The sequence below is a fragment of the Rattus norvegicus genome, chromosome 2 (assembly GCF_036323735.1).
Source record: "Rattus norvegicus strain BN/NHsdMcwi chromosome 2, GRCr8, whole genome shotgun sequence".
NCBI lineage: Eukaryota > Metazoa > Chordata > Mammalia > Rodentia > Muridae > Rattus > Rattus norvegicus.
Genome location: NC_086020.1, coordinates 32,486,698 through 32,510,567, shown reverse-complemented (window position 1 = coordinate 32,510,567; position 23,870 = coordinate 32,486,698). Strand labels below are relative to the sequence as shown.

The 23,870-nt window shown below is 44.7% G+C and overlaps 1 protein-coding gene across 6 annotated transcripts in view; it reads right to left on the bottom strand.

Moving 5' to 3' along the window:
- Positions 1-23,870, bottom strand: part of Mrps27 (mitochondrial ribosomal protein S27) — a 68,564-nt gene that overhangs the window by 32,174 nt on the left and 12,520 nt on the right. For 3 of the 6 annotated variants that reach the window (XM_039102541.1, NM_001199192.1, NM_001108543.2), the window contains exons 3-4: positions 20,206-20,276; positions 18,021-18,079 (exon numbers count right to left, since the gene is read on the bottom strand). In XM_039102541.1, coding sequence (XP_038958469.1) covers positions 18,021-18,079; positions 20,206-20,276 — 130 coding nt within the window. Of the gene's footprint in view, positions 1-7,093; positions 9,282-9,309; positions 12,077-18,020; positions 18,080-20,205; positions 20,278-23,870 lie in introns of those variants that run through there. The other 3 variants (XM_039102540.1, XM_039102543.2, XM_039102542.2) reach the window with 3 other exon arrangements.

The following is a 23,870-nucleotide window of genomic DNA, read 5'->3' as shown; positions in this document are numbered from 1 at the left end:
CGGACTGCTTGTTGGCTGTTCCGCACAGTGCACTGCCAAGGATGCTGTGTAACATGTTCATTTGCTTCTGAAGGAACAAAGGGATCAGTGCAGTGGGCGCCCTGCCCTGAGCCAAGAGAATCACCCTCAGGTGCCTGAGCCCTTAGCTTTGATGCCCACACATACTTTGTTTTCAGTGTTGAGAATTAAATTTAGGCCGGCGTAGGAGTTAAGTGCTCTGCTACTTCAGAGCCTACCTCCACCTTTTTGTATTATTTTCATGTTTTTAGTGGAATCTTCATAGCTCTGTATACATCAATCTTATTACTGATAGATTTGTATCTTTGACAAAATCTGTGAAATGAGGTTAAATGTGGTGACCTTGAGGAGACTAAGCCTCTATCAAAAGTCCTGCCTTGTGAGTCCACAGATGCTCGGATTATCACTCTCCCTGTGTTACATAAACCACCAGCCACTGTAGGCTCTCGTAGCTACAATCCCGAATCACGTGACTCTGGCCTACAATAGCCCTACTGCTCTCATGGGATGTCATGGACATGGGTTTTATGGAAATTCTGCTTCAGAACATTTCCTATTCCAAGCTGTGGTGGGGATAAATGAGAGCTAAATTTGTAAGCCTTTGTTTTCCTTGTTCAGGGTGGGCTGGGGCAAGGCAGAAAGGAAGAAAACAAAGGTTTCTAAAATGACTGACTTGGTTGAGTAGGATATTTAAAGGTTTCCTCTCAAACTGGAGCTCAACACTTTTCCCCCTTGTCTGCTCGAGACAGAGTTTCTCTGTAGCCCTGGCTGGTCTGGAACTCACTTTCTAGATCCAGGTGGCCTCAAACTCAAGCCATCTGCCTCCCAAGGGCTGGAAGTGAAAGTGTATACTACCATCCCTGGCCTGGAGCTCAACTCTAAATCCCACAGTGTTTGAGGAACATAGGGTCTAATGGAAGGCTCAGGTCAGCAGGGCACGGCCTCATCAAGGAACTAACAGCACCATGAAGACAGCATGTCGTGGGCCCTTCTGTTCTCATGCCCTGTGAGGAGCATAGTTTCCTGACATAAGTCTAATAATTTTATGTAAATTTAATCATTACATACAAAATATAGACGTAAAAACCACTGGGTCCATCCAGAGCTAGTACAACACTGCTCTCCTAACCAGTTATTTAGTTACGGTGTTCCTGGCTCTTTATTATGTAAACAAAACTACAGTTAGTTTTCTTGAGTTATGCATCTATTTCTTGTAGGACAAATTCTTTCTAAAAACCACCAACTTAAGCCAGTAGGTGTACTGGGGTAGAGGAGTATCTACCTCCATGAGGACAAAACTGTAACGTTCAAGTCTTCACCATTACGCACTTTACTCACGTATTCACGGGCAAGGCTGAACCTACTTCATATTCTTTTGGCTACTGGCTTTTCTTTAGAATTGCCTTTTCTGTTCTTTTTCCCTCCACTGCAATGTTTACATCCCTATGATTCATAGGATGTTTGACCTATTTCTTAAGATTATTAATGGAAAACCAATATCATAATTAAGTAGTTTCTCATTTTTCTTATTATTTGACGTAGCTGTAAATCATTTTGCTACACATGAATTTATAATTCCTAGGACAAACCAAGTTCTTACTAAGGTTATTTTTGACATTCTCACCATGTTCAAAAAGACCAAGCTTCTAGATTCTAAAGATTATTTTCCTGTTGTATTTTCATACCCTGGATGATTTCACTTGTTAAATCTAAGTCTTTGGTCTATGAGTAAGCCATGTTGGAGGATACGAGACTGCCTTCAAGGTCCTGGTCACTACACACCTCCTGAGTCACACTTCCTGCCCTTCCGACATCAGCCTCCCGTTTCCTTGCTGCTTTATTGCTTCTTCCCAGCTACAGACCTGAACCTTCGAGATTATCGCATTTCTGCTTTAGCTGCCGTGGTCGGGTGGAAGCTGTACAGCAGGGAACACAGGGGAGGGCTCGCCACTGCTACACGGAACACAGAGGGGAGGGCCCGCCACTGCTACACCCACACACAGCTTATTTATCCGTCTTTATTTCTGTGCTAAAACTGCACTGAGTAAAATGAGTACTGGTTGAAAACGGGAGTCAAACCATTACATAATGAAAGTTCGCTAGGTAAACGCATTTGAACTAATGGTGAAGTAGTCATTCAGAATGTTCGAAGTAATTAGGTCACTCAAAATATGCATGAAATGCTGGGCTGTTTCCAGGACAACGAAATGCCAAGTTTCACACTATTTTCTGCTATAATTAACTAAATAATCTACACTTAAGTGGCATCTTGCATATGTTCCTAAAAACCACTTCACTGGTGTGGTAATGCTGATCAAAAAGCGACTGAGACGCAAACAAAACAAAAACCCACCAACAGCCGAGCGCACCAGGAGCTGTACTGCATCTCTGTACTACTATGTTATAGCAAGAACCGTATTTTTAAAACTGTTTCCTGCGTGTGTTTATTTATATGGGTGTGCAGCCATGTATGCAGACATACCACAGTGTGTGGAAGCCAGGGGCAACTTGAAGTCAGTTTTCTCCTACCATTAGGGGCTGAACTCAAGCCCTAGGTTTAGTGGCAAGTGCTTTACCCACTGAGCCATCATGCTGGTTCAAGAACAGGAGTTTAATGGAAAACCAAGAACTGAACTACTGGGCAGCTGATTGTTGACAGTCTAGCATCTGAGTTTTAAATGGTGATGTAATACAATGTACCATATAAGCAACATCCAGACCATGAAGACGAACACTCCTGGATACCACCATCCATTTCCTTCCTGCCCCATTGGTTGCCCACTAACCCACTTTCTGCTACAGCCTGAAGACGAGTAGAGCAAACTGCTAGGCCAGCACTGGCTCTGGCTGCCACACTGAGTACTCAGCACAGCACAGGGCAGGCTCCAAGGTGGAAGTGCAAGGCTGGCACGAGCCTAAGGCTGGCACGAGCCTTAGGGACAGCAATGAAGTCTCCCTGCTCCTGGAGCCCCGGACACTGAGCTACAGGAAGACCCTTTCAGGGCTGAAGGGCCGACTCCTCTAGGAAGCATCTTCTGACTGTCTCCTATGGCCCTCTTTTACATTTACAAAGTAAGTTTTAACAGAGCATATTGCTAAGTGGGGGAGAGTAGTTCTCAGTACTGGGGCACAGCACTACCAAAAATCCAAAATGCATCCGTGACCTAATCACAAGTCTCAAGCCGTAAAGCTCCTGGAAGAAAACAAAAGACAGGCTCAGTCTTCTTTTTTTTTTTCCGGAGCTGGGGACCGAACCCAGGGCCTTGCGCTTCCTAGGCAAGCGCTCTACCACTGAGCTAAATCCCCAACCCTCAGGCTCTGTCTTCTTAACATGTGGTTTAGCGATGGAGTCTTAGACATGATGTCTCACGAAGTTATAAAATAACTGGGTAGTGATATTCGTCTGTCCGTCTACGATTAGGAATTGCAAATCCAGGAAATCATTAGTCTGACTTCTAAAATCTGTGTCCTAAGTAGACAGAAGGGTGGTTGTTAGAGAAAAAAAATCAACATTATGAGTTCAAACAGATCTCCTTCCTTGTTTAATGAGACAAGATCTACTATGCAGCACTGTACACCAGTGCTCTCAGTAGACCAGTCTGTCCTTGACCTCAGGGATGCACTTGCCTCTGTCTTCTGAATACTGAGATTAAAACTGTATATTACGGCATCCCAATACATTGGTTAATGATCTTACTTTTTATTATCTTTGAAGGTGCTATAAATAAAACATATACAAATGGTAGAAACAAAATCAGAAAATTGTTTGGGGCTTGGCCTAAGATGACATCCCACCAAGGGCAGAGAAAAAAGAGAGGGAAAAGCAACTGGCTCCAAAGAGCCAGATACAAAGGCAGATATGCCCATTGCCTCTTAGTCCTCTAAACACCCGCCCGCTCCCTGTCTGAACAGTTCTAAGCCTGTGAGGAAGAGGGGCAACAGAGACGCTCCCTACGGTTCTCAAGATATGGTATTCACACGGCTCCCCTGCACCTAACTGAGACAAGGAACCTAAGAGCAACACCCCTGGAGCTTGTACTCAGTGTAAACGAAGATCTCCACAGACCTGTGTTTCCCCCAGGAACTATGAATCTACAGCTGGCTCAGTTCATAACTATAGGCAGAAGTGACAAGAGACCTGTACTGAACTGGAGCCGGGAACATGTACAGGGAACCAGAAATGTGCTACCATTGGGTTCCTGAGTCTTCTCTCACCCTAGCAAATGTGCTGGCTTCATGGCTGAGGAGTCTCCATGTCTCCCCAAGTGGAGCTCAGAGCTCTAGAGACAGCCCACAGAGAACACAGTTCCTCTGTACTTGGACAGACTTTACCCTTTTCAGAGCATTTCCATGTGCAGGGGAGAGTAGTTTCTACAGCTTTCTCTATTTACTTTAAAGACGAAGAAGCTGAGATCAGCAAGGATTAAGCAGCCTGACAAGACTCAGACTGTTTATGTTGGGGGAACCACACAGATCTTTGGGTTCCAGCCCAGTGCTTACTGCTAACCACACCATCGCCCTGGATTGATATTCTATACTTCACTATGTAATTTATTTGAAAATGCACCCCCAAATTATCCTCATTTGCTCATTAAATGAGTTCAAACAATGTATGAACAGAGGAAAACAACATGTATTCAATCAGAATTTTAAATATTAATTGGCTTATAAATTCATTCGATCATTCAGTCAAACAAACATTTACTGAAGATCAGCTATGTTCCAGTGCAGGGAATACAAAGTCACTATGACAGAATCATGCTCGACATGTGAACCATAGCTGGCTGTTCTCCAGAGATACAATACATTCTGTCCACAGGGAAGGGTCAGATTTATTGCTGCCAAAGATGAAGATATCAAAACAAATAAAAGAGACTCTGTACTATCTTACCATAATAAGATATCAAGATTCTGAGAAATAAATTGCTCCAATGTTGCTTTCCAAATAAGTATCTAGGGACCGCAAACTACCACAAAATACTTGGCTAGAAAGATCCGAGAGTGGAACCCAAATGATTATTATCTACAAAGAAAGGTAACACTAACAAATGAAAGCCAAGAGAAGGTGGGTGGAGGGTGAGGGTGGAGGACACGGCATTAGAATGACCTCAGCAATTCCCACCTCAGTAATCATGCATGTTAAGATCAGCCAGCCCTAAGACGCCAGCCTTGGCTTCACATCTATGCTCTGTCCAGAGGTGAACGCTAACTTACATCGTGGCAGGAAAGGAGGCTGTCTCCAAAGTCTTTCAGTCAACTCCTTTGAATGAAACCTAGGTATCATAAATATGATAAACAGACAGCACTATTATCAGAATACAGCCTTAACTTGAAAGTCATCCTCTATTAAAACATCTTCCAAAAGTCCAGAGGTTTATAGACCTCTACTGACACGTGAAAACAAACCCAGGCTATTTCTGCCTCTCTTTAAAAAGATACTGTTCTCTTTGTACCATGGGTGTTCCTGATAGCTAGGAGTGTTTTGACACCACTACAGAAAGTGACATAACACGCCAGAAATACTGAGTGTGCTTTCAGAGCAGCGCACTGCTGAGGCGATGGAAAGCTAACCTGACCGAGATCTGTGGAGCTGGCAAACAGTGTTCTTACGAGACTGGATGATATGGAAACAAACGTTCCTTGGAGGCTTAGAGGAAGAACCAAAAGAATCTGGGATAAGGTCGTTGGTCAGTCTCTAGCTGTTTGGACAGGTTTCTGTCTTTATCTCCTTCATCTACAAAACAGGGGGATATGTAATGCCCCCTCTTGGGATCTGCAGGCTCTTCTATGAGAGGAGGAAAATGAGGACAAGGATTTGATTATGATTATTATCAGCAGAAAACCCTACAGGCTATCTGAGGTTTGTGGCCACATCTCTGAGGAGTTCAGCTACATCTACGTCTCTCCACTGGGAGGAGAATGCATGAACTACACATCAAACAAAGCATTTGGAAAATACATCTGAGAGCCAATGAAGCTGTTAAACATGCTCCACGAGAGAAGTTGAGCAATGGTACAGACAGGACTGCAGACTGTTTCCTATGTCAAAGCACAGCATGGATCATGGACTGTTCAATAAATGGCGTAAGAATGACCGGGGGTGGGGGTGTATGTTTTATGCATATAAGGTTATGTATAAGCATAAATCTATATCTCATAATTAATGCAATTCCACACGTATCACATACACATGTTAAAAATCACATATACATGTTAAAAACAAAAGCATACATTAATTGGGGGTTAATTTACTAGGCTGAAAAATATCAGTCTTGTATAAAAACAACAGAAATGAGAAAATGCCACTTAATTCAAAGCTATTCCATAAAGATTACAAGGGCCCAATAAACTAGAAAACCCAAAACAACAAAAACTTCAGTAACCCAGCAAAATTCTGAAAAGGTAAAAGTTCGTAGGAATACTAATGGGATATTAAGGAAAATTAATTACTAAATATAAGCCAATCTCACTAACACTGAGCAAGACAAAATAAGATATTAATAAGCCATGGATCTATTAAAAATACTAAATTGCAATTTAAATTAAAAATCCAATTCCAGATGACTTCACTGGTGAATGCTACCAAATATTGAATGAATAATATGTTTTATAGAAACTTTGAGAAAACAAAGATGGGAATATCTCTGATATATTTTGTAACATTACATACCCTTGATTGTCAAGACCAACAGCTATGAGTGAAACAAACAAATCCAGTCGCAGATACTGTTAGTACAGCCTTACCTTCCCGAGCTCAAGCCTACCTGACAATCCAGACTGATCTCCTGCAGGGCAGCACTGCAGGCTCTCCTATTTGCTGCCTTACCTCTGTATTGTTCCAGTTTTAGTATATGTGCTGCCTGATGACCGTGCTCACCTTACCTCAACAATCCTAAGTGGGCTGTAATCTCGCTTGTCTTCCAGGTGTAAGTTTTCTCTTTTATAGAATGTTTAAGATTTCACACATTGGAATTGCCAGCCTTCAATCTCCCATCACGTTCACGGCACATGTCCACTGTCATATCTCTGGTATTGCCGTTTACTTCCAGATAGAAGTATGGTGTGCTTTTCTCACCTGGACTATTGCTCCACCTTAAAAAGGAAACCTGCTCTGTGAGCATTTCTTCATCTAACCCACCATCCAAGCAGCAGGGATGACCTCGCCTGTCCCTCCCATGGACACGCAAAGCATCTCACGTTTGGTCAGTGTGTGTAGATGTCCGTCTGGCTCCTCTGTCCTGTCTGTGTGCCTGCGTCACACTGTGTGCTGGCACATCACCCAGCATGGCATCCTAACAAGCCCTGTGGTCCATCGGGCAGACCATCCCACCAGTTTTCTAAGTTATAGTCATTCCTGGCCATTGATTCTTTCACATGAACCTACGGTTATCTTCTTAGGTTCTCAAATAATATTGCAAAAATTGCATTAACTTTATAGATGAAACCTGAATTAACTAAATAGATCCACTTAAAATAGATATAATAAAAAGATTGCCAGAAACATTAAAAGACAGACTTTTTTTCCTTTATAAGTTAAAGGCATTAGTCACCTTTTCCTATTTTTGCTTTAAATTTTTTTTTATTTTTTTTTTCGGAGCTGGGGACTGAACCCAGGGCCTTGCGCTTGCTAGGCAAGCGCTCTACCACTGAGCTAAATCCCCAACCCACCTTTTCCTATTTTTAAGATATGGAAAGTGTCTGTTTCATCCTAACCCTGAAGGCCATAGTAGACCAGCCGACCTTCCATGTAACCATGGGCTCTGTAAGCAGGCTACTCAGCGTCTCCATCAGGGAAAGGGGAATGCTGAGAAGAACCGACAGCTTCAGCTACCCGAGCTGCTGCTGCTTGCTCTATCATCAGAGGAGATGCACAGGTTCTCTCAGCTGTTGAATGCCTGCGGCCCAGACCCCTCGGCGATATCGCTTCTGTGCTTTGATTATCTACCTACTCAGTACCATCTGGCCAAGGCTGGGGTTGGGGCAGGTTTTTTCCTACTTGGGAATCAGCGCACACCCCTCCCCCACAGACAGGATGCAGATGACTCTCTGCTGCTCCCTACTGGTCCATTAAGGCTGCCATAAAGCTTAGCAACTTGTAGTTCACTATCTATAGGGCAGTCATGTCTTTTAGGATCAGGATGCTTCCCCCAAATGGGACGTCCTTTCCCTCTGGGTATTGAGCTCTCTTCATAAGCACCTATCTGTCTCTCCCATTTCTGAATCCTGACAAGGCCTGGACTATTGATGCCCAATCTCCAAATCTGGCAAAGATCACTGGGGAATAATGGGTTTAAAAACAAAAATCTGATGTAAAACACAACTTCCTTGAAAGAAAAGTGAAGAGAAAAATGTCCTTGTCTTCAAGGACAAAGCATGACTAGTCTTTAGCTAAATCTGAGTAACCATTCACCTTCTCTGCTCGCAGACCTGCAGCAGCTTTTACACGATGCCTCCACGCCCCCACCTACCAAGACAAGGGTACTGCTTTATTAACAATTTTATTAGTGAAGGAGGAGGGGTGGAGGGGGTGACAGTGTTACTCACACTATTTATATGTTAACTACACTAGCATATGCCACACCTGACTCTCAAGGCCTAGCACGCTGACCTCAGAGATCATGATTAAACCGACCTTTAAAACTACTTCTTAAGTAAAGAAAAATCTATTTCTGATGAGTTGATAAGTAGCTAAAATATAATTTTAAGGAAGGGTCAGAAATTACATTAAAAGTGAGGCCAAGTAGAGATGAGGCCAAACAGGGAACAGGAAACAGGCAGAGACAGATAGCACAGGGCACTCTCAGGTCAGGAGGCCACTATGGCTGTGCTCTGAGAACACCGTATATATGTGTGAGACAAGATACCTTTCATTACCTGCCATTAACTCAGCAAGCCGAGAATGGGGATGATCTCATTTTGACATGCTTCCCGAACCTTTCCTCTATTAGCAATGAAGACTAATGCCCTCCTGGAGCATCCCCTCAGGGAGGCACCATCACCCCCAACCCCAGTATGGACCATGAAGCCGCGTATTTTCCTCACAGGCTGCTTAGTCTAGCATCCAAAGACTCAGCTTTAAGTTCCAAGCTCACCTAGGAAATGGGGATGCTGTCTTAAAACCAGCATTGATATTTAAAGGAACAGAATAGGCCTCAGAAAAACACTGGCTGGTTAAAACAAAGATAAAGAGAAATCTATCATGAAAATCACAGCAGTTATGATCAATGAAGAGAATTCACAAAGGTCCTAAGTGTCCACTTCCCTACACACAGAACATCTGGAAATACTTACGAATTTATTTGCTCTCGGCCTCAAAAATCATGATGCAACCAACTGCAACGCCTGCTCCCGCCCACACACCTCCCCGAAGCCTCTGCTCATCTGCTCCGCTCTCAGCAGCTGCTAGGAGCTCGCCGCAAACTCACACACACACCGATACCGACAGAAGCAGAAGGGTTTAATCAGCTTCTGCTCCCACAGGCTTGATCCAGGGATGCTGACTGTTACAGTCATGAAAACAGCCAACAGAAAGAGCTGTTGGCCGCAGGACTGTACTGTGGGAAACAGAACTCAGAGGCCATCTTCTGACACAGGCCTTACTTGTAAAAGGGTCACTCTTAAAAGGTTTTGGCAGCTAGCTATGTTAGAACAGATTTACTTTGGCCCCTTTCCTTCCCATTTATATGCAAGTCATCAAAAATGTGTTTTGTGAGTCTTTCAGAGACAGAAGATATAAAGGTAGATATTGGATAGTAACCAGCTGTCTAGAAAGTAAGCAGGGATCACTACAGCTGTTTATGACTAAAAACCCCGACAGATCGGAAGCCCCACTCTTTCTGTGATCTAGTCTTATATCTACTGCTATTTTGTTTGTTAATCATGGCAGAACTGACTGAAACGCTAATAATACCATTTAAGAGAGCAGTGTTTCTGAGAAGCTCAGCAGACCAGGCCCTTGTGCTCACAAAGCCTGAGGCTCTGAGCTCAATGAGAAGGCCAGGTATTCCTCCGGGCAGCTGCTATCTACAGTCAGCTTAACAGGCTGCACGTCACACATCAAACTAGAGCTTAAACTGGCCCTACCACACTCTGCTGTCAAGGTCTGTAAGCACCTACCCTACACAAGAGGACAGACTGTTGTGCCGCTGTTGATCTGTCATAATTTAAGGACTCATTCCGTCTCTGTTCTGGTTTCTACTGAGACTGCTCTGAAGAGACCTGGCACAGGCAGATACGCTGGCCTACTTGCTTCCTAAGTCAGGTCTCTATCATGGCTCCTAGTACCTGACTCGCTCACCACAGACTTTACAGATGTCACTCCGATTTCACGTCATTCTAAAGCTGACAAGCCTCAGAGGCCAGCTCCACTCCAGATTCCCAGCTGCCGCCAGCACGCCAGGAAGACCGCATGGCACGCTTGGCAACTGTGCCTCCTCCACAGCTCTGCGGCCGGCTCTTCTCTAACCATCAAGTATGGTCAGTAGACAGAAGACCGCAACTTAGAACACACTGTTCCATAAAAAGACAAAAAGTGTCCAGCCTCTTCCAGCCTCCTGACTGACTTCCAAGGCCGCACTTCAGCCATGTCCCAGTCTTTTTCCCATTGGCCAAGGTTTCATTTCCAACCCTCTATGCTTTCAACTTTCCATTAACTCTGCTGATTTATTCTCCCCTCCTGTGTATAATCTATTTCTCTCTCCATTCCTACCGCTGATTACCACATGTCAGATCTTTAACAGTGCAGGGAGGGAAAATTAATTCCCTCCCACCTTTAGCCATTTAAATTAAAAAAATGGTTACTAATCTTCATGGAATAACTTTGTTATAATACACATTTCTCAAGAGTCTACTAATGATAATTACTTTGTGGGTCATTAAAAAAGTTCTTCTTGACAATGAAATACATACAACATAAAATTCAAAAGTCCAAGACAGAATTCAATGAAAAATTACCCTGGAGTATTATTTTCTGAAAGAAAGCACTGTTAACAGCTTTTGTATGACTGTGCTTATCACTCAGAGCCATCCTATGTACATGGTCATAGTACACATACACACACACACATGTGTCACAAACCATGCACACATGCCCCACAGACTGTTACTGTCACCTAGTAATTCTGTAACTTACTCCATAGAAAATAAAAATATACAATCATTCCTCATTCCTCTTAACATTTGTGCAATCTTTTCTCCCTCTGTGTAGCCGCCTCATCCCCCAAGTTGTCCTCACAGGGCCCTCTCTCTGATGGCGGGCCCCACAAAGTCAGTTCTAACCTCAACTTTACCAGTCAAGTTCTACCTTCTAATGCATATTTGTGGATGGCAACATTAATCCCTCTTTCCTTTTACCCCAAACATATTTTAAAACACAAACCTTGTTATATAAACACAGTGAACTTACCTATTATCTGTGGGATTTGCCTGGACTTTGAACAGCTCCACATACGTACTCATCCTTAAAAACCTGCAGTCTTTTTGATTTGTCATGATTATACCACAGTTTCAGTGAATTAGAAAATGCTCTTCTACCTCCTATCGGCTTTAGAACTTCCTGTATCAACAGAGCTGATTTACCTTATGGACCCAGTAGTTGGTATTTGTCCTCATGTATTTTCATTTTAAACCTTATCAGAGTAGTTGTTTCAACAGAAAAAGAACAGCTAATTAACAAAATTAATCTTTCTCTCCATGTTCCCTATATTCACCCCCTTTCCTTTTTATCTAAATATATACTAGACATTCAGTACCTACTGATTTGCTTACTCCCAGTTCCTCCACATTAAGAGTTCATACCAGACATGGTGGCACACCCTTTTAACTGTAGCACTAGGGAGGCACAGGTAGGTGGATCTCTGTAAGTGTGATGCCAGCCTGGATTACATAGTGCACCTGGACAGCCAACAAACAAACAAACCAAACAAACAAACAAACAAAGAACATCTGTGTGGGCTGGAGAGATGGCTCAGCGGTTAAGAGCACCAGCCGTTCCTACAGAGGATGAAGGTTTGGATCACGGCATCCACATGACAGCTCACAGGCATCAACAACTCCAGACTGTTTATGGAACAGTTCTCTTTAACACTAACGAAAGGAGATCTGATGCCCTTTCCGGACCTCTGTGGGTACCAGGCACACCCTCAGTACACATACATACATACATGCAGGCACATACACAGCACGAGTACACAGAATGCATCTTCAACCACATGGAGATGTGAATGTGTGCACACATGCAGCTACACATAAGATGAAAGGGGCCTAATTTGACAGAAGAACTTTGATAGCAGAGCCAGGCTAGAGTATCCATATTATCTAATGAAAAGACATTAAAAACTATGGCCATGAAGACAATATAGCTGTAAACCAAATAAAGCAAAACAGAGATCAACAGAACAAAAAGTCACATGAAAACTATTACCAAGAGGTTCAGGGCAATGTGAAAGGAGTTTTGTGCTTGGATAAAATTAGGGGTTTTAATGAAAAAGCAAAAACCAAACAAAAAAACAAGCATTTGAGCCTTATCTTCTACTCTGTTTGAAAACCAACAAAACCTTAAAAACAATGCAATCAAGCAAACAAACAAAAAACCCTCAATTACTTACAGATATAACTCTAGAACCTAAATTTACAAAATTCTCAGGTAAAATAGCAGAGGAAATTATCTATGGTGTTCAGTTGGCAGAGATGTTTTAGAAGACACCAAAAGAACAAATCCAGGAAGAACTGGTGTTTCATCAAAAGTAAAACCTTACTTTGGAAAATACAGTAAGTGAATGAAAACACAAGACTAAGAAAAAGTTTTCAAATTCAGTAAAAAGAAAACAGCCACCAAAACAGGGCAGAAAATTTGAACATTTTGTCAATGGAGGAATCATCAGGCAATTACAGATTTAAATCAAAATCAAAACACACTAGTTCAGCTTAATCTGTCAGCTGAAATGCAGAGGAATGAGATTCTGCTAGGATTATAAAGTGAGCTGAGTACTTTGTAAAACAACTATCAAGTTCTTAAAAAGTTAAATATACATCAGGGGTGGAGAGATGGCTCAGTGATTAAGAGCACTGACTGCTCTTTCAGAGGTCCTGAGTTCAAATCCCAGCAACCACATGGTGGCTCACAACCATCTATAATGTGATCTGATGCCCTCTTCTGGTGTGTCTGAAGACAGCTACAGTGTCTACATAAAATAAATCTTTTTTTTTTTTTTAAGAAAAGGTTAAACATGTATCTTCTATATGTTCCAGCCATTCTACTACAAATTTACCCTAGAGAAACAAAGGACACTACACAAAGATGGACACACAGGCATTCTTAATAGCTGGACTGCTATGGCTGCTAGCACAGGAGCCCCTATGGGTGCTGAGTCATCTCCCCAGTGTAATAAAGATGGCAACCACCTCAGAGCCCCTGGGAGTGGTAAGCTATAGCTAGCAAAGTATAGGCTTTATTCTTGTCACCAGCTCCAGGCTAAAAGACCAGAGGGAAGAAGGGTAGGCTCTAGAGCAGTGGAGGCCGATGCTCCGGTTCTCCTCGCCAAGCCCTTTGGGGAGGCGTGAGCTACGCTTGCCCGTTTGCTGCTGTCTAATACAGAAATCTGACTACAGTCGAGTGTCTCTGTGGGCTTGTGGTGAGGCTCAACAAGTAAAGACAACCACAGCACAGCAGTGTCAGAGCTGCTGTTCCGGAAAGTGTTTAAGGAGCTGCTTCTAAAAACACTCTAGAACTACTGGTCGCCCTTGGACCGCTAGGCTTAAAGAAAAGTGTGAATTTCATAGAGACCAAGCAATATGTTAGCAGAAAAACTTAAGACAGCTGAATGACAGTCTAAGACCTCAAGAAGTTATTCCTGAGCAAACCTGCCTGCAGCTCACTGCTAAGGAACCCTGACTCCCCCTCTCCCCCAGGCACAAACACCCCACAGCACCACCTTCCACGGAGCCGCTGCAGCACTTACACTCACTGAGAAATGAAGCTATTCTGGGCCTTCGGCAGCCTGCCAGCCTGGAGACCTGGAGACACGCAGGCTACCATCTGTCCCTTCCCAGCTGCTCCTGACCTGTCATCCGTCTCCACCCAGGGACTCCTGTTATCTGCCAGGTCAGCTAAGCAACTGATGAAGGATGCTTGAGGCCATGGTACGTAGTCTTCCTCTCTCATTACTGGGTGGCATGTTGCTCTCCATGACAACAAGGGTCCAATTCTAAGAAAAAGATCCGCTCCTGGGCTCTGCAGCCTTTCTAGAGTGACAACAGATTCAACATTCACCATGCTTTTGTTTCCAGAAACCACAGCAACTTTGGAACTGTAGAATCCTCAGTAGAAAATGTATGGCCAGAGATTCCTGTCACCCTTCAGGAATAACCCACCATGTTCTGATCACTGACGCTGTGAGCGTAACAGGAACAAGTTTCATATTACTGCCACAGTCCCCCAAGTGATGCAGAAGTCGAAATAAGCTTTTAAAACTGCAATTTGCAAAACCCTCACTAAAGAGGTCACCAGAAGGGAGGGCAGCAACTAGAGCTGCTTGCCATTAGCGTAGCCTCCACCACTAACACAGGAACTGCTCAAGCTCACTATCATCACCCCGATGGTGGCGTGTATTGATGGCATGTTTTTCCTACAACGTGTAGTTCTGTCTCCTAAAAATGGAGCCACATTAGCCTCCCTGTTCTCTTGTCTAAGTGTGGACAGCAAGCGCAGAGGGTGTGTGTGTCCAGCTCAGAATCTGACTAGCAGGCCAGGAAGGGTGATCTCCAAAATGGAAGGCGTGTTCACTGTATGAAACTTTACGGACACTCACCATAAAATAATGCTGACCCCAGGCAGGCAGGGCTCCAAAGGAGATAAAGAACACTGCAGTTCTCAGAATAACAGTGAGTAGTCCACAGACTCCCGACATTCCAGGCACCTCCTTCTACCTGTAATCCCAACCTCTCCCTCATACCGCAGCACTCTGTATCATACTCTCCCCAGAATCCTCCTCCCATAGTTCCCTTAGGAGCTGCCACACCCCAGCCTGGTCCCTCACAATGGTCTTGCTCTGGGCGACCCCATGCCAGCTTCCGCTTCGGCCTGGAGTGTGTGGCTCCCCTGCTCAGGACAGGCAGCACCTTGCCCTCTCACACTTGCTCACTGCTCCGGCAATCTCTATCTTAGACTCTGTCTAGGCTACACAGCTAATGCTTCTGAACCCTGTGGTGACTGTAAAAGCAGGAAGTCTTTGCCCTCTCAAAAGGCAGCAAAACAGTAAGTCAGTAACAAAAACCCTCTGCCCAGAGGAGAAAATATTTGTAGCTTAGTTATTTTAAAAATTAGCAGAGAGTAAGAAAGTTCTCAAAACAGAAGAATAAATGTCCTTCCTCTCCACTGACCTCTGACTGGCCTTTGTGTCAGCTGCTGTTGGCTGACTGCCCTGCGTCACGGTCTTCACCTGCTGGAGCCGTGGCTCCTGCCTCACCTCACCACACACCAGGCACTGATGATGCCAAAACAAAGCAGAAAAGTCCCCACTCACCCTACCCCAGCTCTGTTCTCCAGAGGGGAGGGCTAGGGGCCTGAAGAATCTTCTTACACCTCTCAGCTCAGGAGACTCACTGTATCTAACCTTTCATTTGGAAGACAGACACTTGCCACATACTTTTCTTCCTTTACAGGGCAAACTAGAATAAGGAAAGAAAATGTCTGCATTAAAGAAATCAAAGACAGGGCTTCAGAAGGGCTGTGGAAGGAAGCAGGAGAACCAGGCAAAAGAGCCCGTGGCTCACAAGGCCTCATAGGAGGCCCTGCAGCTTTTGTATTCTACGTCCTGAGCTCTCTGAAGGTGGGCCTGTGGACCCCGTCTCCAAGCTGGGTTTTCACAACTGAAACCAATTACACTGAAAGACAAGTATAAGACACTAAGAGGTTCCGGATGAGGCAGCATGGCTGCATCTCAGTACAGCAGACCCAGGACAAGAGCAGTCTAACTACCGACTGTAGTGAGCGCAGTTGTAAGGAAGCTGTTACAAATGAAAAAAAAAAAATCAATGATTTAATTGGTGCGAACAACAAATGCTGCAAATAGTGCGGGCATCTGTCATCTATATGCATAACAGAATAGATGCTAAGCACCACTGAGATGCTAATGGTGAGTTTTAGGCTTGCCCAACTTGCAGATCTCCAAAAAACGTTCTGGCAGACTACAACAGAGAAAGCAGATAGAGGCTTGGCTTCTCAGCAGAAGCAAAGGGCCTGTGGCAGCACAGCTGGACCTCTCCCTCTCTGATCCTCCTTTCCCTCAGCCATACCCCAGGCTTCTATAGCCCTGAAGATGGCTCCCAGATTAAGAAGCTTGAAGAGCCTGTGTGCACTCCGAAGCCTACTCCCCAGACCCAAACCCAAACCATACCCATGGGTCTGTCTCAGGTCCTCTCACTGTGTCAGTGTTTCTTTAAAATGCTTTATTCAGCTGAAGCTTCAGTTACAACAGTCACAGTTGGTGCTTTGAGCATGCCCTGGTTCCCAAGTGCTGACTGACTCAGTTTTTAAACTTCCCACTGACTGAGTCACCTTTATCCTTACTTTTTGAATTTTCCCTTCAGATGTAGAATATTACAGTTTTCAGATTTTTGTCAATGGGACTGACTGCCTTAAACACCTGCAGTTTACTGTGGTACCTAAAGCATTCCTTTTCCTTCATGTTTCCTTTTCTATCATAAGCAGTGGATCCCAGTGTGGCCGGCTCCCAGAGAGTAGTGCACAGCCCATGTATGTCTGTCGTCCCTTTTGCTACCTCAGTAGCAGCCTTCCTGTAAAGATCGCTGGTGAGTTACTGAGTGTCCACGCTTTCCTAACCATGACATCTGGAGATTTCAATTGTGCCCCTGGGGTGAGATGAGAAGGTGCTGTGTGCCACAAGTCCTGGGAAATGCTGGAGCTTAAAACTGCTGCCCGTGCCTAGACCCACAGCACAAAGTCCATCAGTTAAAATATGGTGGTGGCTACAGGTTGTGACAGGGAAGGACGTAAGCCTATGCCACTGCAGCAGTAAGGGTTACTCTAAGTCAGTGGTTCTCAACCTTCCTAATGGAGCTCCTCATGTTGTGTGACCCCCAACCATAAAATTATTTTCATTGGTACTTTACAACTTTAAATCTGCTGTTAGGAATTGTAATGTAAATGTCTGTGTTTTCCATGGTCTTAGGTAACCCCCATGAAAGGGTCATTTGACCCCCAAAAGGTTGGAGATGGAACTGCTCAGGGAGTAAGAAATGCCGCAGGCAGGACAGCCAGGAGCTGTAGGCCAAGATTAAGAAGTTGCTCGATATTCCTTCATGGAAGACTGTGCTTTTAATGTCACTCTGAGATCAAAAGTCACTCCGTAAGGATGTCAGCCACAGTAACCACAGGAGGCCTAGCTAGTGGAAGCTTCTCAGGGGACCAGGCCTCTGGTGTCCCAGCTTAACCCCCGATTTCAGTTACTCGAGAGAAACTCCACAAGTAAAGCTTGTAACTTTTCATTTTCACAAACCGTTTCTGAGGCCTTGTCCTCTCAGGCTGGGAAGCTTTGTCATTTAGACAATGGGAGAAGATTATCACTAGCCTTGCTTACATAGCTTACCTCGACTCTTAAGACACAAAAGTATCTATAAAGTCATGAAAATGTTTTTAAAAAGTCAGAAAACGGCTCATTCTGATAATGAAAAGAGAATTTTAAAAAAGATATCTTAAGAGCATTTGTTCTGACTACAGCAAGTCACAGTGGCTTGGAGTTAAGAGTCTTATGCATGGTCTACATGGAAAGAGAAGACAGCAAATACATGAGTCTTCTGTTTATGATCTGGACTACATGCAACTGGCTTCATCCTCGTACATACGTACACACACACACACACACTCATGCATTTGTATGTGTGCGCATACACACTTCTCAATACTACAAAAGGAGGAAAAAAAAAAAAAAACCAAACCCAGGTGTTGAAAGTGAGTGTGAAAGCAGAGGCGACGGGAAGCTTACTTGTAAAGATAGTACTCGGCAGAGTCTATATCTTCTCGAGATGAAATGTTGTCCACAAACTAAAGGAGAAAAAAAAATTCTTGGTTGAATACAAATTATGCCACATGCCTGGTCCAGATCATGCGTGCTCTTGACCAGACGTGCACTCTTCTTACTGCTTCAGACGTGCTGCTGCTGCTGTGCTCTCTCCTGAAAACCCTTCACACTAGTGAGAACGAGACACAGCACAGCTCCTCTTCTACATATTTCTGTATTTGGTCCAAAACAAAGAACAACCAAGCGCCCATTTAAACCCAAACCTTGTCATACAGACGGAGCCTCTCACAGTACTGTTCGCCTGTCTTCCTCTTTCCTCCCCATCCTGCGCTCCGAATACACAGAACACGAGGTGGAGATGGTGGAGATCCATTTCTAAAACAAATGTAATTCACTTTCACTTTACGTTCATTAGTGTTTGGACTGCACATGTGAGGGTGTCAGAAGCCCTGGAACTGGAGTCAGGGACAGCTGTGAGCCACCATGTGGATCCTGGGAATTGAACCCAGGTCCCTGCAAGAGCAGCCAGTGCTCTTCACCACTGAGCCAGCTCTCCAGCCCTGAAATGGCGGAGATCTTAACTCTGGAACAATGCTGTTCAGAACATTAAAATCTATGCGTCGGGATTCCGTTTGTAGCTGTTTTCACTCTGATTTTAGTGTCGATACGGAGCAAGCGTTTTAGGATTGAGGTTCCTTCAAGCTATAACTTTTCTGCGTCCTGGGGCTGGGGATGCAGCTCACTGGTGGAGAGTGCCTAACCAAGCTTCACGAGGCTCCAGGTTCAATCTCCAGCACTTGAAAAGACAAACGGTAGAAACTCTGAGTCTGTTCTTTACCTATGATCTAAATGAGCCGGAAATACTCCCCAAGGGTGGATTCTGCTCTCAGGTGGAAGATCTCAAGTCGGAAGACAGAATAAGAGACTAGGTGTGCTGTGAGTCTAACAAATCCTCGTGAAGAGAGAGAAGGGAGAGAGAGAAGGGAGACTTTCTAAAAATAACCAAGCCCGGTGGGTTTGATTAGAAATCCATTAACGGGCAGATAACATGAGGCGCAAACACCGGCCCTGAGCCTGAGAAGCAGCTCCTGATAGCCTGCTCTGCAGAAACAGATGGCACGGGCCCTCTGGGACTGAGTTGCTCCATCTGGACCAACAGCTACAGGCTTCCGTCCCGAGGAGGAAGGTTCAGGTTGGAACATGCTCACAACAGCTCTTAAAGTTCCAAGCGTTGTCTAAATGAAAATCAGGTATCTCAGCCCACGGGGTGGGGGAATCGCACTGAAAACAAAGGCCTCTCAATCTTCTCCACTATGAGATACAAGTCCCCAAGTCTAAGGAGTGACAGCCGAACTGTTTCTATACTAAGAGGACAAAGGGCACAGGGAAAGGATCAGGGATGAAAGGAAAGATTCTTTCTGTCCCTTTGTCTAGATTTAGTAGCTCCCGACTGAAGGATCCCGCTCACTTCTGCACAAGATGTTTCCAAGATCTCACTACCTCTGAGGGAGACACGGCCACCCTCCAACTGGAAACGGGGAAACAGAAGAACACTGCTGCCCAGTATCTGACCTGGTCTTGTCTTGATGGTGATCTCAGGTGGACTCTGATGTCCCAGCCTTTCTACCTACAAGCTACGTGCATCTGCAAAGTTGCCCATCAACTGCACCTTACAAATACCACACACGTCTCACAGCTTCTGTGGAGATGAACATACATGACGTGTGGCGAGAAACTAGAAGAGTGGCTGCCATGGGGGTGCCCTGTGGTGGTTCCCACTGATCACTGCTCACGTTGCTGGCCTGACAGTCAGTTCCCCGACCCACCTTCCAGAGGCAGTCAGTTCACCGCTAGCTCGAGCTCTTCCCCAGGGTTAACCGTCTACTGAAAGAACGGTCACTGTGTTCCACTGAAGGAAACACAGAATAATGACCCTGAGGAAAAGAACTCATCAGTGATAGCTAACCTGAGTCTGGTGTATTTGCTTCCTTGCATTTCAGACACTAGATCATAGACTACCTACTGGTAATTATAAAAACACACTACACTGTGCAAAGTTATCTCCCACGTGACTACTATTTCTACAACACAGCTGTCTACACAGTCTTGATTGCTTCCTTCTTTGAAAGTAGGTTTAAAATGGTCTTACCCGAGATATTGATAAAGAACTAACAGGCAACTTCCTTTCATATGCTTTGTCCATTAAGGATGCAAGATCAGCTGTGAAGACAAAGGAGAAAGAACTCTGTTAAATATAAAAAACAGACTGGACTCCTGCCAGATGGCCGAGAACGTTACAAAGTCAGTATGGACGCAGATGCTCACTCCTGCTCCTTTTCAGACACTGAGGACACAGTTTTCAGTAACTGGTTGAACTAGGTTATAATAATTTAAAAAGTACAAATTTAGCTCTTAAAAAAATGGATCGATAAGGTTCCTCTGTAAGGAAACACAAAGCATGAGGTCTGTCAGTCTGTAGGAAAAGGAACCAGGTGAGAGGCAAGCCCAGGGAGCTGTCACCACCTCTTATCCCTAGCAGTGTACACCAGTCACATATGGTAGCCACGCCAAAGGTTTATAATGGTCATTTACCAAGAGACTCTCCTGTATTTGCTAACTAAAGCAGAAAAGCCCCTGCCTCTCCTTCCTGATTAGGAGTCTCCACCGCCCAGGTGTTGGCTCCCCTCAACAGACCACCCTTAGGACACTTGGAATGGGTGACGTCCCACTCATCACGGACCCTAAACTCACCTTGGCTCCAGGTGATGCACACTCCGAACGGCTTGTCACATCGCCTCACTGTTTCTCAAGTTAACAGTACTGTCTCCCCGCACTCTCAGGCTCATGACTGTATCCCATTTTGATGGAGAGATAATTAAGAGAGCACTATCCTTGTATCAAATCTACCAGGCCAGTGCTAACTCTGTCCTCATTTGATCTCTCCATCTAGAGATCCTTGAGGAAATATTTATCTGCTCATCCGCACCCCACCATTTCTCAGGCTCCATTAGGATTGTCTTTTCTTTCTGTCTCTTGACCCTGGAATGCCCAACTCTCAGTAGTGGAGTCTGCTATGGCTTCAGGCCTGGGTTAAGGTGCTACGTGATAGTAGTCCCTTTCACAGCTCTAGTCTCACAGTCAGTCTGCGTATAGACATCTACCCCGATTCTGGCCTCTGACTCCAGACCTGCATTTCCAGTCTATCTCCATTTGTGTGTTCAATAGGCTTTTCAGCTGCATGTCCTCTAAATTCTTCAAATGTCCTCTCTAAATATGCTCTCCCTACCAGTCCAAAGAGACGGCTGGCTGGCTGAGAAAGCAGGAGTTATCTTTCATCCCACCGTTTCTCATACTACATAACTGGTCAGCAACACCTATAGGCTCCAGATTTGAATATATACATATTTATTTCATCAGCTCCATTGCTAGGCTTCTAATCTCTTATTTCTTGACCACGCTTTAGTAACTATTAAAGGGTCTAGAGGATAGGTCAGTTGGTAAAGTGTTTGCCAAGCAAGCATGAAGTTTGATCATCAGCACACATGTAAAAAGCCAGTCATGGTGGCATGAGCTAATGATCCCACTGCTGAGCAGGCCACGGGGGGTCTGAGAAGCCAGCCAGCTAACTTGCTGAGCACCAGACCAGTGAGCACCCTTCTCTCAAAACAAACATGAAACGTGAAAAAAACTTGAGGCTATCCTCTTGCCTACACCCACACATGCACAAGTGTGCACATGCAGCCAGCATCATGCACGCAAACATACATGTAATTACCTTACCCTTAGAATTGAGGTTCTGTCAAGCAAGCAGACTGAGGGAGGCTTTTAAACATAGTTCAGATCCTGTTACTCCCTTTCTGAACCAAAGTATTTTCTATTAACCACAAATACCCATATGAGATGATCCCTCCTGCCCTTACAGTAGAAGTGTCAGGGAAGAACTGAATTCACCGACCTACACTCAGTTTACAGGACAGTTCTGTGAAAAGCACTCTGGAAATATCTAGAGGCGGGAATCAAAGGAAGAAAGGCTAAGGAATAAATGGGTACACCTCTCAGGTTTTCTTACTGTAACGTAAGTAGCAAATCCTGAGACATTCAGAGACACTCAACTGACACCTGTTCACTGGCAACTTCTTATTGCACAGTCAACTATTTATCTTCCTGCCTCAGGGACATGGTTCCTGACTTAGAGCAAGCAACCATGGAAAAGCAACTTGGCAGAACTCCTAAAACATGACTTGTTATAAATGGCCTTTATTAATGACTATCTTAAAAGTATTGAAACAGGTGATTACAGCATCTGTAAAACCCACAAACAGATCCTTAAAACCCTTCCCTATCAGGGATCAATAATATTGTCAAGTGCACTTGCTCATAATTAGATACTCATGTTACCAAGTCTATAATTAGGACCATTCTTATGGGAATGATCACTATGAAGAATCACCTCCTTTTATTCAAAATTTACACACACATACATAAAGAGCCAGGATCAGGAGCTACTGGCCTAGTTAAAATGGCCTGCAAGGCTCTTTCCCTTGTCCTTTTCACAAGTATGCACAGCGCCTCGCCATCACAGGACTGAGACAGCTCGCTGACTACCGCTAAGCATGGTAACCAGATTCTATCTGAATCTTCACACCAAGGCGTCTTTGGTGATTGGAATTGGCCTGGGCTTCTAAGAGGACAGCAGCTGCAGAACCCCCGCCTGATGAATAACATTTACATACTGCACCTCAGAGAGGTTTGCTGCAAACACACCACCTGACCAATCACCCCACATCACTGAGCTGCTGTGATGAATGAGGCAGAAAACAGGGAAGGGCAGGAGGGCCAGGAAAGCAGGGCAGCTGCAGCATATGGAGGGCCAGCGCCACAGGCTCCTGGATGGTGGCTTCCACAGCCAAAGTCACACTTCATGCTTTAGTGAGGGGCCAACAGATGCCCAAGTTCTGCTCAATGGGCTGTGCCAAAGACACTGTTTTGGAAGGTTCTCTGCTCCCCAGGACACTCACTGAAGCTGACGGCTGTGGAGGACAACAAATACTACGGGAAAATGGACCTGAAATGCGAACTCTTCACTTAGCAGAATTTCCCACTACACGATGTGGAAATACATTCGGAAGATGAAACACAAGATAGTATTAAAGCGTTCTTGTCTGAAAACAGCAACAGCACGGAGGCTCTAAGGACTTTTTATGATGGAGTGAGCTCCCACGGGTTTAAGACTGGATTTCTAGGCCTGCCACCAGAGTAAGGGTCATTTTCTCTGGCTCTGTAGGGAACCAGGGCCTCCAACAGACCCAGCAGCTGATGGTGCAGCCAGTGGAGAAGAAGGTGTACTGCGTAAGAACAACCTGCGGAGCAGGCAGGGTCTGGGCGTGGTGTCTAAGCCCACAGACAATAAAAAAAAATACTATTTCTGGAATGTGATGAACTATACTGCTTTAATGACTCTTTTTACCATAAAAATAAAACTGAGCTTTGAAGAAGGTAAATACAATTGCCGGGGCCACAAGGGCACTCACACTTGCAGAACTTGAGGGAATAACTACAGGGTTAGTCGCCCCAGGCAATCAGCGAGCTGCTGTGCAGGGACCTTTGGTTTGAGTAACTGGTGGTCAGAGAAAACTCAGGGCTCTGTAAGAGGGGGAGCTGCTTAGGAGGCTCTGGGGTTCAGTTAGGTTGGCGCTGCTGGCGTAAGGAGAAACTGGAACAAGGACCAATGTTCTTGAGGATCCCACACAAGTGAGCTCTGGTGCCCCTGCAGCCTTGACATTTGCATGTCTTCTTGGTGATCCCAAGTATGCC